Source organism: Lissotriton helveticus, chromosome 2_1 (genome assembly GCF_964261635.1).
Source record: "Lissotriton helveticus chromosome 2_1, aLisHel1.1, whole genome shotgun sequence".
Lineage (NCBI taxonomy): Eukaryota > Metazoa > Chordata > Amphibia > Caudata > Salamandridae > Lissotriton > Lissotriton helveticus.
The window spans coordinates 564,764,047-564,785,055 of NC_136059.1; the positions used below are offsets into that span (position 1 = coordinate 564,764,047).

The 21,009-nt window shown below is 46.5% G+C and overlaps 1 protein-coding gene across 2 annotated transcripts in view; it reads left to right on the forward strand.

Moving 5' to 3' along the window:
• The window catches only part of POC5 (POC5 centriolar protein), a 267,735-nt gene that overhangs the window by 175,177 nt on the left and 71,549 nt on the right, over nucleotides 1-21,009 (forward strand). For both annotated transcript variants that reach the window (XM_078675228.1, XM_078675229.1), the window contains exon 10: nucleotides 16,580-16,719. In XM_078675228.1, coding sequence (XP_078531354.1) covers nucleotides 16,580-16,719 — 140 coding nt within the window. The remainder of the gene's footprint in view (nucleotides 1-16,579; nucleotides 16,720-21,009) is intronic.

The window sequence follows — 21,009 nt, forward strand, 5'->3', positions numbered from 1 at the left end:
AGTGAAAACACTACAGATGGACACAACTAAGGTTTTGTAAAAATAAGTATTCTTTATATAGACTTAAGATAAGACCACAAACGATAAAAATCCCCAATATTACACTTAAGATTACTTAAAAGATTATTAAAGTTGCTTAGTTCAAGTTGTTGGTAAATGCAACAAAGTTCTCAACAAAGTACCTGGATGCGTAACGCAAAGTAAAAAAAAAGGCTTGCAAAAGGGGAGGTGCATCTGTTCCGTGATCCGGGGGAGATGATGCGTTGTGCCTCAATGCTTGCGCAGAGTAGGGGATGCGTCGTGATCCTTACCGTTGCGAAGGTGATGCGTAGATTCTCGGCCAGCAGGCCGGTTGCGGTGCGCAAGATGGCGCCTTGATGCGATGCAATGATCCGGTTGCGATGCAAGAGGATGGCGTCCTTGATGGGACGATGCGATGACGCTGCGATTATGATGCGTAGACGCCCTGGCAGCCTTGCGACGACTCTGTACTTTGGAGCCGCGACAGGCCCTGCGACATGCTTCTCCGGTGATGCGATGGCGGCTCTCACGATGGCGTCACGCTTCTCCGGTGATGCGACAGCAGGCAGCTTCGATGAACACACGCTTCCAGGGAGATGCGGCAAAGGCTCGCTTCTCCGGCGATGCGACGATTTCAGCTGCGGCGGCAACACGCTTCTTCTCGATGCGTCGTGCTTCCAGCTGCAGGCACGTAAGTGTCTGGAGTCAGAATTCCCAGCAAGGAAATTCAGTGGGGAGCTGAAGGTGACCTCTTTTATCCCTGAGACTTCAGCAGGAGGCAAGCACAGTTCAAGCCCTTGGAGAATATTCTGTTGATGAAAGTCCTTCCAAAGTTCCTTCTCCTTTCCCTTGGCAATGAAGCAACCACTGCAGGCCAACCCAGCAAACAGCACACTGGCAGAGGGGCAGTACAACTCCTGCAACTTTCTTGGTTTTTCTCTTTGGCAGAAAGGTTTCTTGTCCAGAAGTGATCTAATTTCTTGGGATCAGGGTCCCAATATTTATACCCCCAAATCCTTTGTTCTCTGAAGGCAGAGAGGCCTCTGCCTAGTCCAGACCAGTTCCTGAGCACTTTGTTTACATGACTCTCTTCTTCCTTTCACTGTGCAGGGCAGAGGCATCAGCCGCCCCACAGGAGGTGGAGCCAGCACAGGGGAGGGAAGATACAGCTCTGGAGCACTCTGACATGATTCCACCCCTCCTTTCACAGTGCAGGGCAGAGACCTCAGACAAATGACAGGAGGTGGAGTCAGCATTGTAGAGGGAAGGGCCAGCCCTATTCAGGTCCCAGGTGCAACTCCTCCCTCTCATCTAGATGCAGATCTCTCTACTCATCACCGGGCTGCCCCAGCCTGTCTCCTGGAATCCCCCAGCCGTGTCACTCACAAACCCAGACAAGAAATACACAACCCAGCAGAGGCAGGCCTGAATAGTTAGGCAAGAAAATACCTACTTTCTAAAAGTGGTATTTTCAAACACAGAATATTAAAACCAACTTTACTAAAAGGTGTATTTTTTTATTCTGGCATACTAAATTCGAATTTCTACCATGTTCCCTGAGTCAGTTAGGATTATAAGAATGTAATAATCTAACTGTCGATTCTAACCTATAGAGAACAGGTAGCCTTCAATAGTGAAAAACAAAAATGGCTGTAATTCACTATTAGGACATGCTACACACATCAGAACATGTCCGATCTTATACTTACAACTCACCCTGCCCATGGGCCTACCATAGGCGTGTCTAACATGAAGCAAAGGGAAGGTTTAGGGACTGGCAAGTGGGTGCACTTGGCAAAGTCGACATAGCAGTGCTAGACTGCACATAGGCCTTGCAATGGCAGGCCTGAGACACACTTTACAAGCTGCTTCTGTGGGTAGCACAACCAGTGCTGCAAGCCCACTAGCAGCATTTGATTTAAAAGCCCTGGGCACACATGGTGCACTGTACTAGGGGCTGACAGATACATCAAATAACCCAATCATGGAATAACCAATTAGTACATAAATTTAACATAGGGAGCACTTGCACTGTGGCACTGATTAGCAGTGGCACAGTGCCCAAAGCATAAACCCAGCAAAAACATATCAAAACAAAGGAGGCAATCCGTCAAAATGGAAGGGAGACTCACGCCAATGATGCCAGGTCTAACAGGGCCCAAAACCCATTCTCTCAAGAACTGCAAATAAATACGGCCATTCAAGCATATTGAATGCCATGGAGGCATCCAGATATACCAATACCGCCTCCTTCTGTATGGTTGCCATCACAATGTGTACCCTGCGTAAATTCAACGAAGTGTTGCGCTGAGGCATGAAGCCTGATTGATCCGGGTGTACCAGATTGTTAATTACTTTGATCAGTCTATTGGCGAGGAGTTTAGCGAAGATCTTCGGCTCGGCATTCAATAGGGAGATTGGCATGTAGGAGGAACAGTCTGTCAGGATCTTACCTTCCTTGTGGATCATTACTAGGATTGCTGTCCCTTGGTCTCGGGGCAGCTCCCCGAGTTTGCTCTCCTCAAACATTTTCCACAAGTGAGGGGCATGAATATCCGTCCCAAGTTTATATAGCTCAATCGGTAGAAGGTTGGGTACTGATGCTTTCCCCGACTTAAGCCCCCTGACAGACTGTGCCACAACATCCGCCGTGAGCGCCGATTCTAGGTATTCCAGCTCGGACGCTGAGAGTTTAGGTAGTGTTATATCCCGTAGGAGATCGTGAGAGTCATGTATTGTGTAGGGGTTCTGTGAGGAATAGATCTGTTCGAAGTGGCGGCAAATGTGTTTGCGATGTCCTGGGGTCCGTGATCATGTGTTTGGCTTTGTCTATTAATTCTGGCACCAGTCTGTTTGCCAGCTTTTGTTTGTCTAACCATGCAATCAATTTCCCAGCCTTATCCCCTTGATCATAGATTCTACTTAGCGTCTCTCTTCTCAGTTCCTTGGCTCTGTTTGTCGCTAAGGCCCTCTAACTATACCTCTTCAACTGTAGTACGTGTAGGGTGTCTGGGCTGGGTCCCTCCACCATTTCCTCTTCCAATCGAAGGATCTCTGTCTCTAGCGCTTCCTCCTCCTTAACCTTTTCCTTCCTCACCCCCGTTATTTGGGAAAGGGCTTGGTCCCTGACTATCGTCTTAAATGCTTCCCATAGTGTCCGGTGAGAGCTCACCGACCCCACATTCTCTAGGAAGTATTGTTCGATCGCGGTATGTAGTGCATTGTGAACCACCAGATTACGGAGATACCAAGGGCTGATGGGAGCTACCCTTCCCACTCTGATGGCCCACCACCAGGTGCACCCACAATGGGGAATGATCGGATATACCCCTCGCCATGTGTCTAACTTCTCGTATATGTGTCAAGTGGTCTGGGGAGCTAGCAAGTAATCTGTTCTTGACTGGCTGTTGTGAGCGCCCGCGTGGTAGTTATGTTGGGTGGTGTCAGGGTGAAACAACCGCCATATATCCTGCAACCCCATTGCCCTAAGAAAATCCGGTTGGAGGGGCGAAGTTCTCGTGGAAGGCTTCTGTCTCGGGTGCCATTGACCACCGCGTTCGGGTCCCGTCCCACTATTAGGAGTCCCTCTGGCACCGTCAACAGAATGGCGCCCAGGTCCTTATAGGCTAGTTCCTGGAGGCCCGGCGGCACATAAACCGACATGAGGGTGAATAGTTCCCTTCCCATTGTCGCTTGATGCCCGCGTATCTCCCCCCAGTGTCTACCCAGGAGGACTTGACCGTCAGGTGAAAGGAGTTCCTAAGTAATATACCTGTTCCTCTCGACCCCGAAGTAAAGCCTGAGTGTGCCACAAGGCTGTATCCCCACCTGTTGAGGGCTTTACATGTATTCCCCACCAGATGTGCCTCCTGCAGTAGCACTACTTCAGGGGCGTACCTCTTGATGTACTGTAGTACCACGGTTTTCTTCACTTTGTCCCCAGGCCATTAACATTCCAGCTCATCAATTTAAACCTTCTGTCCCATTGCGTACTCATGGACATTCACGTGTTATCAATGTGCCTGTGTTGCTGGACTGCAATGCCTTGAAGATTCCTTAAGAACCTGTAACTGTGCTTGAACCCCTCCCAACTCCCCCACCCCTGCTCCCCTGCACTCTGGGCTCTGAATTGCTCATGACTACAACAATGCAGAGTGCCTGTTGCCCTTAAGTTGAACTAAGTGAAGAAAAATGGGGGTACAATCTCCTCCACCCCTCCCCTTCCTCCCAATACGCAATGTAAATGGTTCTCCCGGAGTCGGTCGGCCTCATAATAGTACCTGTTGTTACGCACCTCACATCGTTTATTATAGAAAGTCTGTGTAAGCTGGGCGCACTGCCAGTGCCCAAAAACACCTGTCGAACGGCCAGGGCCCTGGTACCTCCTAGTCTCTCTGTGAGCTGTGATACGCTGGATCTCTCCACCCGTCTAGCCAATCGGCAGCGTCCTCTGGAGCTTCAAAGAACCTGTTTTTTCCCCCGGCTCCACCCGAAGACGCGCCAGGAACAACATGGCATATTTAAGGCCCTTGTCTCTCAATCACTTTTTAACCCCCAAGAATATCTGCGCTGCCTTTGAACCGCTTGAGTGAAGTCTGGAAAGAAGCTGACCTCTGAATTTTCCAGTCGTATGGGTGGTGCAACTCTGGCCGTCTGAAATATGTCTCTGTTCCGATAGCTCAAAAGTCTGGCCAGTATGGGACGAGGAGGGGCCCCTGGTGTATGTCGCCCTCCGGCACCCGGTGGACTCACTCAACAATGAAGATATTTGACAGGCCTTTGGGTTGAAGGTGGTTAGTGATCAGGCTTTCCACAAATAGATCTGCCGCTTGTCCCTCTGCTTTTTCAGGCAGGCCAAGGATATGTACATTTTTACGTCTGCTGCGGACTTTGTAGTCGTCCAGCTTTCCGTCAGCGAATTTTCGGAATGCCTGTAGCTCCCATACCTCGATCTGCAACTGATTAGTATCTTCCACCAGACTTGTCGTAGTTAACCATCTCCCTGTTCATGGCCAGACCTGCCCTGATTAACATGACCTCCGAGGAAATCATGTCCATTCTCTGCTCCAGAAATGTACGGATCTCACTGATTGCGTCCAGCACATCTTTCAAGGTGTGTTCAGGGACACCTGCTTCCGGTCGTTCCACAGGTTTCTCTTGGGGGGATGCTGTTCGACCATGGCTGCCTTCGGGCAGGTGTACCTGTCCAGTTTGTTATTTTGGGTGCTCTTGGGACCACTCACGTTCGACATTTCGGCAGGGTTCGCATGTGCCACCGTAGTGTGGGTCTGAGAGCTGTCCCCATGCGTCTGTAAGGCGTTTACGGATTCCCAGGTGCTGGTAGGCCCTTTCAGCCCGTCCCCTCTTTCCCTGTGCAGCACTGACCTGTTTGTCTACCACGGGGTGTTATACGATGAGAGATATTCCCAGGTGGTCTCCTGGGAACAGACGACCGATGTCGGGGCCAAGAAGGCGGGTTGGTTTCAGCTTTCGGGTTGTGTCCTTGATCTAGGGCTAAGATTAGCCCAGTTGCATCTCCGTGCGCACTCCCCTGGTTGCAGCTCTCGGCACTAGTGGGGCCCAAAGCGACTCCAGTGCTGGTCTCATCGTGTCTAGGAGCCCCCTCTACACCTCACGTTCCCGCAGCCACACCGATGCCTATGTAGGGAATTTGCACGCAGGGCTCACCTTTCTGCACGGGGCAGAGGACCGGATTGCCATGTGGTCTTCGTCGCTTACGTCCTCTGTGGGCCGCCGGAATATTCTGACGGCCTCAGACCCACCAGTCGATCGCGCTGTTTTAGGCCGGGGGGTGCAGTGTAACACCAGCGCTTACGAAATGGATTGTCTCCCGCTGCAATCGGCTGCTGCTTCCCCTCCAAGTTGCAGCCGATCTGGGTCTTCGGGCGCCTCTCCGGGTACACTGCAGGGCAAAGTCCTCTAGACGAGGTGTCGGTCCGTAGCACCTGATCACTCTGGTTCCTTGCTCACCTCCAGTCGCAGTCCGATATTGGGAGCGGCCGAGTCTCCGGATTTACAGGTCTGTTTGCCCTGATCTTGGGCTCATTGTGCTCCACAGGTCCTCGATTCCGACCTCAGACCACGGATACATTAGTCCGCTCTATGTGGAGGAAAGGGTTGGCCTCGTAGAGTCCTTAGCTTGCGGCCATCTTACTTTGCCGCTAGGCCACGCCTCTTTCCTTCTTTTTTAATATCACTTCTTACAAGTTCTCTCATGGATGAGGCCCTCTGAAAATGGGTGTGCCTCAGGGAAATCTCATGTCCAATTATGGGGTCTTTTTCAACTTGCCCCAACACAACTGTTGACCTCCTTTATCAAAGGCATTACTAATTTCTAAATTCTGCTATGCACTTTATAATCAAAGTAAGGGAGAGGCAGTTGTCTACAGTATAAGGCGGTGTTTTGAAATCCAATTGTTCTAACACTATAATTTTACAATAATGACACCAGAGACTCCATTGCTCTAAAATGAATTTGGCAAAAATGTTCCCATTAGTGTCTATTAACGATATTCTACAAAGGTTTTACAAACAATCTGTTCCCTTTTTTAAATACTGAAATTATTAACTTTCCCTTACAGGAAGCAGAAATGACAGAGTAAGATAGACAATAAGTAAATAAAGGTTCTGATAATGTGGTCCAGATCAAGGAATTATTTCAATTGGTGTTATTTGAAGACCATCCGGTCTACGGGCACAGGAACATTTAAAGGAGTTAGTTGATCTAAAAATGTCATTAACTTGAAAAAATACAATATTGGCTCGAGAGAGTAGTCCCAGAAAATTGAACCCATTAAATTATTTATTTCGATTAAGGTGGTGTTCTCACTCCATAGATGTTTCTGGGATAGCTACTCTCTGTTGTGTTACCAGTTACCCCTGAAACAATAAAACAGTGGACCAGAATTTAGATTAATCACTAATTTTTAGTGCTTAGGATATTCTGTGCCAAAATTGTGCTTTTCTATTTTAGCTGTTGTGAATAGCAACTAAATTAGTTTTGAATAGCCCGATTTTATCTTGGTTATATTCCTTAGTAATATGGATCAACACTTTCTAGTACACTAGTATTTTTTTCTTTCTTAAATTAAGGTTTGAGATATGTTACATTTTATTTAATATGTTTTTTTCCAGATAATGATCGGGTTTATCTAGAGTTCTTTGGAAATAACAGATGGGGAATTATATTGCCCTAAATTTCTGAAACCAGTCTGTCACATAATAGTAGAATCTATGTGTGAAATTATATAGGGAACTAAAGCATAGATACATTTATTTACAAACATATTCTGATATAGTTTCCTAACCAGCAGACTTTGTTGACAAATTTGAAACTACAGTTTAAGAGATAACACTATAGGTAAACTCTACTTTTACTTTTTTGCTATGGAAAACAATGATATAGCAATTTGTTGTGGCCGGTTTTCCATTAGACCACATCATTAGATCGTTTAGACGACTGTCTTCACAGCAGCCTTTCACTACAATTCAAATAGCGCTATGAAGCCAACATACCTTGCCATGTTTATCTGTCTTTTAAATTTACAGAAACAGATGACTTAAACCAAAGATTGTATCATTTTTTCACACTGATGACTCATTGTACAAGTAATTGGTTATCCATACTCTAAAATTACCAGAGACAACAAAACATCCCTAGTATTTAAAACATTTTAAGTCTCAATCAACTTCTAGGTTCTTTGCAGAATTAACTGGCACTGCAAAGTCACTTGACTCCTTTGGCCACAAAGCTTTGGACCAAAAGCTTGCTTCCCTGCCAAACAACATCACCTTTTGAGGTCGAGCCTAGCGCAGCGCCCATGCGCTGCTTTAGGAAAACGACCTCTTGGAATCACTCAGGACTTTTCACACGCTTGTGCGTGTGTTTTTATTTTGTTGCATTTTTCCTATTGAGCTCTGCGTGCAAAGACAGCACGCAATTGGGCAAAGGCGGGTGCATGTTCCACCTTTCCCAAGAAATGTATCCGCCCACGGCCTACGGCTTGCGGTTACGAGTAGCGGCGCACAGTGTGCCATCTGTTATATGCCAGATGTCACAGGAGCGCGCGCACCACACAGCTCGCATGTTTGACTTGTTGAACTTTTCTCTTTCGATGGGGCAAGGCTCTGTTTAGAACTATAAAAGGACGTAGTAGGGCAACCTTACAAGCGGGCATCCATACTAGACCAGCAAAGTAGATAGAAGCATTATAGTCCAACGATGCACAAAACACATCACCACATGATCTTTTAATTAAATGACTCCCCTCTGCGCATAGTGATGGAAAATGTTTGTGGAATGCTTACCAGCAGGGTGCCGCAATAAACAGGCCCGCAGTGTATGCACGCAACAGTTGATTGTAAATTACAATGACGTGTAGCTCGGTGCTCGTCGTCCTATTCTAGTAGGTAGTGTAGGTGACTGTGGGTCGCGTTCTCCTAACCAGAGGCTCGTCCTCTTCTTTTCCGAGTGCTGGCCCCTGGCTTCCGGGGTGCTGTACCTCCAAATTTCCGGGATGCTCCTGTGTCGTACAGCCCGCTAAATTTAGCCCCAAATTACTGTTGAGAACTATTCTTTTCTGATTTCTACTTTCTCAGTAGGCTGGTACTCCGTATAGGAGAGCTACACAAAACGCCGGTGTGTACGGTAGGAGTGTTCTGTAAATGGGAATTATGCTCTCTATATTGTAGCAGAGTGACATTATTCTATGCAACACTCAATATATCTACCAGATTCACTGTGACTGAAGCATCAAGGGTTGTCAGTCACAGGCGGATTGTACTTTAACATAATCAAACTCTAATTTGCTCCGTTCTAGTGCACTCAGTTTCAGCTATGCCCCAAAGATCTATGCATTTTTACAGATGCGTATACAGAGCATTCTAGTCACATTGGCATGGAAGTGCTTCATGTATAAAACGAGTACACAGCAGAATAAAGTAACAGAATACAGGAGAAGAGCTTCAATCGTATGTCTTCAGCTCATCAGAAAGAAACTTTTGTTATGGTTAAGTTCTTTCTCGGTCAATCTCTCCTGGCTAATCTGAGTAGCACAGGGGTTGTTTATTGGTTAAAGTATAGGCAAGACGCTAAGTATGTGTGAGCTCCGAACCTAAGTTTTCATATACAATTGGGGGCCCATACAATCATAAACTGGACACAATAAAACATTTTGAGAATAAAACATGTTGACAAGGGTTCTCTCACTTCACGAAAGACATCAAATTGGAGTTGCAAAGGCACTCTTCAAAGAATACCTAATTGAGCAGCAGCTCTGCCTGAACCTGAGAAAATGGAAGTCACATAGCCATAGTCCTGAAAGAGCTCTACTGGCACTCAGTCCTTTGTTACTGTCTACAGAGTCTGTGGGGAGGAATGTCCAGATTACTTGCAAAAATATACTTAACTGATTGTTTCCCAAAATCTGATAGTGGCAAGTGAGTTGTCCAGCTTATTTTCAACTGTGCAAAGCTTTAGGGATCTACATATTTTTCTGTTTGATATGCCATTGAAGATCTAGTTTGGATAGGTACAGTTTGGAGAAGAGACTCGACATCGCAGGCATGCCATGATCCAATCTCCTTTGTGAGCTGCCTGTTTTTAAAGATGCTGAAGTCTCTCTTCCTCTACACAGGTGCAATCTCCAGATGCCCGGAGGTGAAGAAAAGAAGTGGAGAGAAGAGTGTGCTTTTTCTGAGGGAGACTACCTGTCTTTTATATTCTGAGGGCTAAGGACACACCCATTACTAGAATTGTGCCTCTCAGAACTTCAAAGCCGTCTGAATCAGTTGTTGCTCCGCATATGCCCTCGCTGCTTGTTTCCAGAGATGTTGCTGTGGTTCTGTACGGCACCGCTTAAAGACCTAGGCAAAGTCAATATCTCTGACTAAACACTTATAAGGTTCAAAAGGCGAAACCTATTGGCTATGCCAATGCTTGGTCTTTTTCTCTGTTCAGCTTAAGACACCTGGATTCCGGGCAGCTCCTTACTGCGCACATGAAATCTAGAAAGTTGCCAGTGAATGTCATCTGAGATGGTAACACTAATCTGTGTGTCTTCCACATAAGAATGAAATGAGAGCCCAAAAGATCTAATAAGGCTGTCCAGCAGACATGCATACAGATCAAAGAAGGTAGGATCAAGGAAGACCCTTGAGAAATTCACAGGGGGTGAAAAAGCACCATGTCTAAATGGATCACAAGCAACCATCTGAGTTCTGTTTGACAGAAAAGAATTAAGTAGTTAGAGAGCCTTACCACTGATTCTAAGTTCAACCAGACCGGCCACTATTACAGAGTAAGGGACAGTGTCAAAGCTGCCGGATCGGTCCAACAGGATCAGGGAACATCCTGTAGTTCTTCAGTTTCTTAGGGTCAAATGAATGTGAAAGTTCACCTGTCATAACTGGCATATATTTAGTCTTTGACGCTTGTAAAATAATTAACTAATTTTAAAAGTGAATTCCTTCAAATTGTTTTCATCCTTTTTAAATTTTCAATGCAGCAAATTCATCTTGCGTGTCCTAAGCAATGCCTCTGATCCATCTATCAGTGACTAACCTGGTACATGTTGACAGGATGACCCCAAGCCAGAGACATTTGAAGCAGCTTTATTATCCAGTAATAGGGGTGTCTTTCATAGATTCACATGCCTGAATCATTCCCCGTCGTCGGAATGGGCTTTAACATCGCCAAGCAGAGTTCTACCACTGCCTCCAGCATGCCCTCTTTGAGAGGAGGATTCAGATGAAGCAGACATGTTTCAGACGGCTACAAGGCCTTCGGAGCTTAATGTAAAATGTCAAAGTTCGGATGAAGAAGAGGATCAGGAGGAGGAATATCATCCACCACCTCCTCCTATGGTTTGCCTTCCAGCCTCTTTAGTCACTGACTTAAGGTACCTCATTCAAGACTCCAAACAGAGGTTTTCAGAGTCTCCTGCTCCTCCACCTACCACAGTTTCTCCTTCACCAAGACCACGGCCTCCACCTTTGTGTTTTCAGCCTGAGCGGTTTGATCTGCCACATCCTCAGACTTCTGAAGAGGAAGAACAGCAGGAAGAAGGAGAACTGCAAGATACTCAATCTATGCATGATGACTGGGATGACTATGTCATTCCCTCTCCCGCGTCTCCAGTGCCTGCGCCCGCAGATTCACCACCAGGAGACATTGGAGGGTTCCATAACGTAGTTGAGAGGGCCGCTCAACGTTTCAAAATATCACTGGTCTCTCAAGAACAAGACTGCTTCTTGTATGATTTTAAAGAACCTCTCAAAAAATCAGTTAGATCAATACCCATTATTGATTATTTATGGGACCAGGGTGTTAGTCATGTAGAACCCTTCATTCGTACCTCCGGTGGTGCCTCGCTTGGATAAAAAGTATAGAGCACCTGATACTGCACCGGCTTGTTTGATAGGACACCCCAAACTGGATTCAGTGGTGACACAGGCGGCCCAGAAGAACTCCAGGAATCCTTCTGCCCCGTTATCGGCACCTCCGGATAAGGGAGGCAGGAGGTTAGACAACATTGGGAAGCAGTTCTCCTCAATGTCTGCAATGGCGGTGAAGGCGGCCAATGCCTTAGCGCTTTTGGGACGCTACAATAGACAATTGTGGGCGGATATAGCCCCGTATCTATCAGAATTACCTGATACATCCAAAGAGGAGGTAAAGAAAATTTTACTAGAGGGGGAAGCCTCGGCGTCAGAAATAATAGACTGTGCGATGGATATCGCTACAACAGGTTTCCGCCAACTGGCTTGAGCAGCAGTCTTGCGACGGCAAGGGTGGCTGAGGGCAACTTCCTTTCGTCCCCAGGTGCAAACGAAAGTATTGGACATGCCCTATGATGGCCAATTGCTCTTCGGCTCCAAAATTGATGAAGCGCTGCAGAATATAAAAAAGGACACGGACTCTGCTAGGGCTTTGGGCACTCTCCAGTACAAGAACCAGTTCTTTCGTGGGTCTAGAGGAAGAGGACAGACCTCTTATAGAGGAAACTACCAATACAGGTCTTCAGGCCAGAGTCGACCCCAATATCCGCAACGCCAGCAACATGGACAACAATCTTCTTATGGCAAGTCGTTCTTTCGTGGTAAAGGACAACGGAAAAACAACGGACGTAGACAATGACATGTCTCTTCAGCCAGTCCCGGATTAATTTCCCTCATCAAAGATTGGAGGAAAAATTTCCCATTTCTTAACAAATTGGAAGAAGATTACCACGGACCGTTGGGTCCTTCAATTAGTTCAATTCAGCCATTCTCTGGAATTCACGCATATTCCTCCCCAAACTCCGCCCCGCCCAATGAATCACAAAAATCTACGACTGCTTCTCAGAGAAGTGTCTCTTATGCTCCACAAAGGGGCAATAGAGAAGGTACCTCCGTCTCAACGGGAGACGGGATTTTATTCTCGAACCTTTTTAATTCAGAAAAAAGAGAAGAAGTGGAGACCGATTTTGGACCCCAGGGCCCTCAACAAATTCCTGAAGAAGCAGTCGTTTCGCATGGTAACGATCCAGGAGGTCTTACAGCTCCTGGAAGTGAAAGATTACATGACGTCCCTGGACCTTCAGGACGCTTACTTCCATATTCCAATTCACAGAAATCACAAAAAATATTTAAGATTTGCAGTGGCAGGCAGACACTTTCAATTTTGCGTCCTGCCCTTCGGGCTCAAGTCTGCACCTTGCATCTTCACGAAGTGTCTCTCCCCAGTAGCTGTATATCTCAGGCAGCACCATCATCAAGTCTTTCCGTATCTGGACGACTGGCTGATCAAGGCTCCATCCTTAGAAGACGCGTCCAGGTTTTCCAACGTTTGTCTGCAACTTTTCAATCATTTAGGACTCCCGCTCAATCGGGAGAAATCAGTCCTTCTACCTTCTCAGCGCATCAATTTCCTGGGTGCAACCCTCGACACACGACTAAGGAGAGCCTTCCCATCTCAAGAGAGAAAGAACAAGCTTTTGACGCTGACTATGCGTGTAGCTTCAAAGAGGACCTTAACAGTCCGACCTTTCAAATCTCTACTGGGGATGATGTCATCATGTATCCTCTTCATACCTCACTGCCGGCTGCGGATGCGCCCCCTCCAGGAGGCACTCTCGAAACAATGGGTCCAATGCACAGGGTCTTTCGACAATCTCATCAAAGTTACTCCTCAGATGGTCAAGGCCCTGCAATGGTGGATATCTGCTCGAAACCTTTCTCAAGGCTTACCATTTCTGGTTCCGGCTACACCGCATGTCATCACAACAGACGCCTCCTTGGAAGGTTGGGGAGCTTTCCTTAAAGAGCTTCAGATAAGCGGGAAGTGGTCCCCCTTAGAAAAGGGGCTCCTTATCAATCTCTTCTAACTGCGGGCAGTCTTCCTCGCCCTGCAAGCCTTTCTGCCAAGAATCAAAAATTCCCTCGTGCTTGTCCGTACAGACACCACTACGACAATGCACTGCCTCAACAAACAAGGAGGGACTTGCTCTATGACACTCTCTCACGAGTCGCAGAAAATTTGAGACTGGTTAATCGGAAACAATATATCTCTTCGGGCGGACTATGTTCCAGGCATGGACAATGTGCTCGCCGATTCATTAAGCAGACAGAGAACAACGTCTCACGAGTGGGAACTGGATCAAGGAATCCTCTACCAAATTTTCTCCAGATAGGGCACTCCCCAAATCGACCTGTTCGCCACAAGGTCCAACACCAAATGCCCACACGTCGCAAGTTGCCATCCCCAGAAAAGGTCCCTAGGGAATGCATTTTCGATTGCATGGTGCAACGTCTTTGCGTACGCTTTTCCACCATTTCCAATGATTACTTCGGCACTGCACCTTAAAACTCTGAAGAAAAAGAGAAACGCCTACTTCAGGAAAATCAAGCGCACTAAATCAGATTTCTTTAGCCAGAGTCGACCCCAATATCAGCAACGCCAGCAACATGGACAACAATCTTCTTATGGCAAGTCGTTCTTTCGTGGTAAAGGACAACGGAAAAACAACAAACGTAGACAATGACATGTCTCTTCAGCCAGTCCCGGATTAATTTCCCTCATCAAAGATTGGAGGAAAAATTTCCCATTTCTTAACAAATTGGAAGAAGATTACCACGGACCGTTGGGTCCTTCAATTAGTTCAATTCGGCCGTTCTCTGGAATTCACGCATATTCCTCCCCAAACTCCGCGCCGCCCAATGAATCACAAAAATCTAGGACTGCTTCTCAGAGAAGTCTCTCTTATGCTCCGCACCTTAAAACTCTGAAGAAAAAGAGAAACGCCTACTTCAGGAAAATCAAGCGCACTAAATCAGATTTCTTTAGCCTTCAGCTCGATCAAGCAAAAAAACGGCCTAGAAAACTATTTGAACTAATCAAAACACAATCCAAGGAACAACCCACAAGTTACACCTATACTCAAGAAACCAACAACTATTCTCTGCTCAAAAGTTTGTTAATCACTCCCATGTTTCCTGTTTCCTTACCCCCTGTATCTGTAAAGCGCTCTGATATCTGCAAAGATCTTGTTCGCGCTATTTAAAACTTTCAAAATAAATAAATAAATTACCAGGGTCCTCAGAAAGCTAAAGGCGAAGCCTTGTACTCTCATTCTGATAGTCTCAACTTGGCCGCACCATAATTGGTTCATGGAACTCCACGTCTATCTCTGGAACCGCAGATACGTTTGAGGAAGTTCCCATCTCTCCTCACGATGTGCAACCAGCAAGTCCAGCATCAGAATCTGGCTTCACTCAAATTAGCCGCTTGGCTCCCCAGTTCAGAGAATTTCAAAGTTTGATTGCTCTACATTCTAGCGGGATAATCTTGGCACGGGCAGATAGCACCAACAAAACATACTCTTTGAAATGGAAGAGGTTTTGCATCTGGTGCAAAGATCAAGGTATACATCCTTTCTCTTCCTCTCCGGAACAAATATTGCCTTATCTTCTCCATCTGGCGAAGTCAGGCCTGACTCATGCTTCCATCAGGGTCCATTTGGCGGCGATATCCCATTACAGAAGATCTCCTACTGGCCCTTCTCTTTGGTCTAACAGATTGGTCAAACAGTTTTTAAAAGGACTTTACAGGACCTTTTCCCCTGTGAGAATTTTGCCACCTACCTGGCACCTGAACACAGTCCATAACCAACTTATGAAGCATCCCTTTGAGCCGGTACACAGGACTGACCTGAAATACCTCTCTTGGAAGACAGCCCTCCTGCTGGCACTCACCCCGCAAGAAGGGTGACTGATGTCCAAGTTTTATCAATACAGGAGCCTTTCCTGCAATTCAAGCAGGATAGAGTAATCTTACGGACGAATCCAAAGTTTATTCCAAAAGTCCGGTCGGACTTCCATCTCAACAAGCCGGTGGTCTTACGCTCTTTCTTCCCGAATCCCACGACGGCAGCGGAAAGGTCGTTGCACTCTCTAGATCTTAAGCGCTGCCTTAAATTCTATATTGAAAAGACAAAAACCTTCAGGAAGGCTCATCAGCTATTTGTAGCTTACAGTAGACACAGAAGAGGCCTTCCACTCAGCAAGCAAAGTATATCCCACTGGATTTCTGCAGCTATTTCGTTTAGTCATGAACAAGCAGGGCAGCCCCTGCAATCTAAGGTGGGAGCCCACTCTACCAGGGCAATATCTACGTCCATGGCGCTTTTTGCAGGAGTGCCGGTCATAGACATTTGTAGAGCGGCAACATGGAAGTCGCCACATACCTTCACTAGACATTATTGCCTGGAGACAGAACTCATGAAGGATGCTGCAGTGGGACAAGCAGTACTTCGTCATCTGTTTCAGTAAAGGTGAGCCCTCTTGCATCCCTCCATCCTTCTCATGTATGCACATTTCTATACTGTATGATGTGATGGTATTTCTTGATTGCAAATGCATCTTTCTGTTAGTCGTTTGATATGGTTTTATCTAATGACTTGTATATCCTATGCCATTCGAAATGTGCGTTGTTCATTGCTTGCTACTCTGATTCAGGCATGTGAATCTATGAAAGACACCCCTAATACTGGATAAGAAATGTGTTACTTAACTGTAACTGCAGTTATCCAGTATTGGTGTCTTTCATAGATTCACATGCAACCCTCCCGCCTCCCCTGGAAGGGCTCACCTTCTTCTCTCAGTAATACGCCTGCTTAGCTTTGTGCGTACGAAAATCTGAGGGACTGAGGCTCCTTCCAGGAGGGTTCTAGAGGGAGGTGACAGCTGATTGGCTCTTTTCTAGAGTTTGGTCCTTTCTACAAAAGGACAGGGATAGGTTACTAATGTGAGGCCTTTAGGCCTATTTGTCTATATGTCTATGGGACATTACTTTATTTATGTACCGGGGACTCCCATTCCGATGACTGGGAATGATTCAGGCATGTGAATCTATGAAAGACACCAATACTGGATAACTGCAGTTACAGGTAAGTAACACATTTCTTCACACATTCAAACAATAAAATAATAAGGAATATATGTTGCGGTATACATACTTGTACATATTTGCAGCATCTAAAGCATTCTTTACTTTCAACAGATCAATCAAACCGAAGGGAAGATGCTGGGCCAAGTCAGCCACTATCCTTTCAGCCAGAAACAACCTCCCCGCATATGGATGCTACTCAATATGATGGGTCTACTTCACAAATGACACCTACCATGACATCCGAGCATCTTGTAAGTAAAAGAACCATTGAAATTAAATAGTAACTAATATATTGCTCTCTAACCTTCAATATTTTGCCTATCAATCTGCTTTGAAAATGTGCTTTACATTTTTTGGGGGGCGTGGGAATCTTTTTGTTTTTGGTTTTTATTAACCTTGCTCAAATTACCATACTTTACATTAATCACATGCATTCGTACATGGTTTAGCTTCATCAATACAACAGTTATATGAGAGAGAGGTAGGAGGTCATATACCTTCGGTGACTTCAAAAGCACAGGTTAGCCACGGACAACATCCACAGACAGGAGCCAAAAAAACCTTGTCCAACAGTCCCTCTCCACCCTCCAGTAAGACGTGGCTGATGTGTATCTGTCCACCCCCAAAGTTGCTCTATATTGACGCCAGGATTTCCGTATTTTCTCCCACTTTTTGATACAGCCCCAACTTTTGTAAACTGTTTCCTCGGGTGGTTGGCACCAGTCAAGGTCCCTTTTCCACTCTCTCAACGACGGTGGTGAAGGCCCTCCCCACCTCCTTGCGATGTTTCTTTTAGCAATCCCGGCTGCTAGTGCAAACCATATTCCCACGTGTCTGGGCCAGTCACGGTTTCCTTGAATCATCAAAAGAAGCTATTTGGCATCCATAGGGACCGTCACTCCTGACACCCTAGAAATTACGTCTGTGGCCTTATGCTTGAATCTGGCAATCTCCTGGCATTCCCATAGAATGTGAAAGAAAGTCCCCTCACGTTGACAAACCCTGGCGCAAAGCGCTGTATGTGCCTTACCCCATTTATATAAGTGTGTGCGTGGATAGTAGGTACGGTGCAATATCTTGAGTTGCACCAGTCTAAATCGTGTGTGGATTGCAATTTCCCTTGGGCTTTTTATTGCCTCTTGCCATTCATCATCGTCTATGTTCTCAAGTTCGTCAGTCCATGTCACACACAAGGTAACCGGGGGTCTGGCACATTGTTTATTAATTTGCGATATATCATGGATTTCACTTTTTCGGGGATGCGTTCCAATAACAATCTATCCTCCAGGGGAAGTGATCTGGAACGTGGGTACCACATTGGATATATGTCTGCAGGGCCTGCATCAGTCTTAGATAGTGGTATTTCTGTGTCTGATGTAAATTATATTCCCACTGTAGATCCTCCCAGGTATTCGATTGCTATCAGCTGCCACCCTCTAAAGCCCACTAGGGCGGCCACTTATTTCAATGTGTCCCCTGCCCATAGTGGAGTCCGACTAGTTAATGTCTCTGTCCAGCCCAGAAATCTGTTAGCCTTCCTTCAACACCCCACAACTACCCCTGTGTGGGTCGCCCATTCCGGACGTGCTTTGCGGGAGTACAAGAGTGATTCACAATTTCCTTCCGGCATGCTGGCTCTGTCTGTTCTATAGGCTGACTCATGCACGTCTGCATAAATCCAGTCGTTTATAACCAGCAATTGCGAAGCCCAGTAGTAAAGTTTGACATTTGGGACCGCTAGGCCACCATCTTACTCTCCTTTTGTAGTTTATGGAGTACTATTCTGGGAGAGCCACCCTGCCATGGAAGCGTTCTAACTTCCTGAGCTATTCTTTTAAAAACTTCCGGGGGGACTAGACAGGGGGTGTTCTGGAGAACGTACAAAAGGCGCGGCAGAGCCACCATTTTAAAAAGGGCTGCTCTGCCCACAAAAGACAATGGGAGAGTACGCCAGTGACGTACATCAGCATTTAGCCGATCTATCTGGGGCTCGAGGTTCTTCAGAAACATCCCCTGATCTTTCACAATATATATGCCTAGGTACTTAAGTTCCTCTTCCACCACTGGAGCCGCGCACCGTGCTGGTATCCTTGGCGAAGGGCCCGATAGCGGGAAGACCACCGATTTGGACCAATTGATAGTATATCCTGAGTAACTCCCAAACAACTCAAGAATATGGAGGACTCTGGCCATAGAGTGGTATGGGCTTGCTAAGTACAAGAGTATGTCATCCGCTTAAAGCTAGATTCGCTCTTCCCACTCCCCAGGCTCCTCTATACCCCAGATCATCAGGTCCCTCCTTTTCTTCTGCTGTCGTTGGGATTTTGAGTGACTGTCTCACATTGGTGATACTAGTTAATGATCTAAATATTTCAGAAGGGGGGCACAGAGCTTGGCGCCTGAGAATATTGCAGCCCTTTCTTTTGAGTCTCTGTCATCAAATGCCCTAACAGGCTGACGCAAGCACCACCCAGAAGGCTGAAACTGTCAAAAACGGCGGGTGGGTGGGGGTATGAATAGAAGACTTCTTGTGACAACAAAGATCTTTCAGCACAGAGCTTGGGCCTGTCCGAACATGTCTGCCTTTCGAGCGCAGACGTGAGAGAAGGCCGACGCTGGAAGAGGTTTCACACAAGGAGCTGTATTGCAATAAGTGCCCCGGGGGTGCAGCGGGCATTTATAACTGCTTTGGGCGCCACCGGGGCACTTTTGTATTACAGAAGGCGGTGTAGATGCTTGTTCATCCCCTTCAGTAATACTGATAGAGCTGGCGCACTTAAAGCACCAGCACTACCATGATGGGGCTTTCCCGCATTTGTCTAGAGGCGTGCCTTATGCAAATTAGGGAATCCCTGTGCCTCTGCGCGGCGCCATATTACAGACGCGGGCGCAGAGGCAAAGAAGATCTCCAGAGGGGACACTCCCAGCCCTCTAAAGGGGCGAAATGGGGTCCTATGAACCCCCAGACATCAACTTTAAAAGTGCAGGCGGGTTGCCACCTGTACTGTGAATACACTGAGCGGCTGTAAAGCAGCCCCTCTGTGTTTTTACATGAATGCGCTGCCCTGAGGGCAGCATAAGTTTGTGGCTCCCCATGGGCAGGACATTCACCGTAATGGGGAGCAAACCATGAAAATGCGTAATATGCCCCAGCTCAGCAAACTGCACCGCAAACTGCATGCAATGAGGTTTTCTGCAGAGAGACAGTGGGCCCCAGGAGTGCCAGTGGTCATGGAAGCAGGCTGGGGACCTAGAGGAGAGACAGAGCCCTGAGTTGTGCACTCCAGATCCACAACCCAGGTGAAAATAGAAAGAGGATTCTCCTGGCTGAGGAACAGGGGCCCAATGTGCCACATAACATCATAAGTAGAACAGATAGACAATCGGAGTGGGGGTGCCTGGTCCCCTTATTCTCTCACCCACATCAAGGAGCCAAGGATAGCCTTTGAGACTCCTAGAACCCCAAGAAGGACAGTAAACCCAGAACCATTTACGCGAGCCAGGGTAGTGTCCAGACCCTAAAATGGATAAATGAAACCCAAGGTTTAGAGAGACTTTGCATATCTGAAAAGGTATTTTCCAATTGTGGGGCAGGTGGCCAGTAGCCAGCACCATACCTCAGTGGAACAGGGTAAGGGATTTCTCAAGCAAAGGCGCTTTGACATTTCATACCCACATACCGAATTGGCAATAGATTTTGTGAAAGCAGACCATACACAGAGGAAAACCTGGCCTCCCCAAGAGACATCTCATCATGCTACTGCCTAAATATAAGTGTAGGGATAAGGAATCTGCTCACTTTCCAGTCAGTGCAGGACGATATTAACAGCTAGACACCCTACTTTGACCCACATGTAACCCACGCATAGATTGAGCATGTTATAGGCGTTAATTTGCACTTAGCCAAAAAAGTACCAACATGGGCTCTGCACCACAGAATTGATCCCAGACTTCCCTGATTCCATTGAAAAACCAATTCCGAATTTCATATTATTGCAAGACAGTAGACAGTGCTGGCTTAACCTGTACTACTCGCCCCTCCATAGCTGCGGGGCCTACTTGGCAGACATCACCAATTACCCAATCAACGGCAGTGGATTATGTCGAAACCAGCAAACAACTCTTTACAGAGGTGGTCTCACACAAAACATCCAAAGCACTACTAGGTAGTGAGATACCATTACAGGATAAGACATTGGAGGTAGTCACGAACGAGGTGGCAGCACTCAAAACAACGCTGTCCACAGTAGCAGTCACTACTACAAAGTAATTGACAGATATTCAATCAATCTGCATGGTTATCGCTTCCTTTAATGCCAGATTGCAAAGCACCAAAAACCGACTGGAACAGGTAGAAAAACAGATCACCTCCTTGATTGACTGGAATCAGGATCATCGATATCTACAAAAGAAAGCCATAGAACTCTAGGACCAACACTGCAGAGACAACCTGAGCTTATCTGTGGTACCAGAGAAATTGGAAAGGGACAATATGATCTTTCTTTCACATTTCATAGCTGCCATCACAAATGCAACTTTTG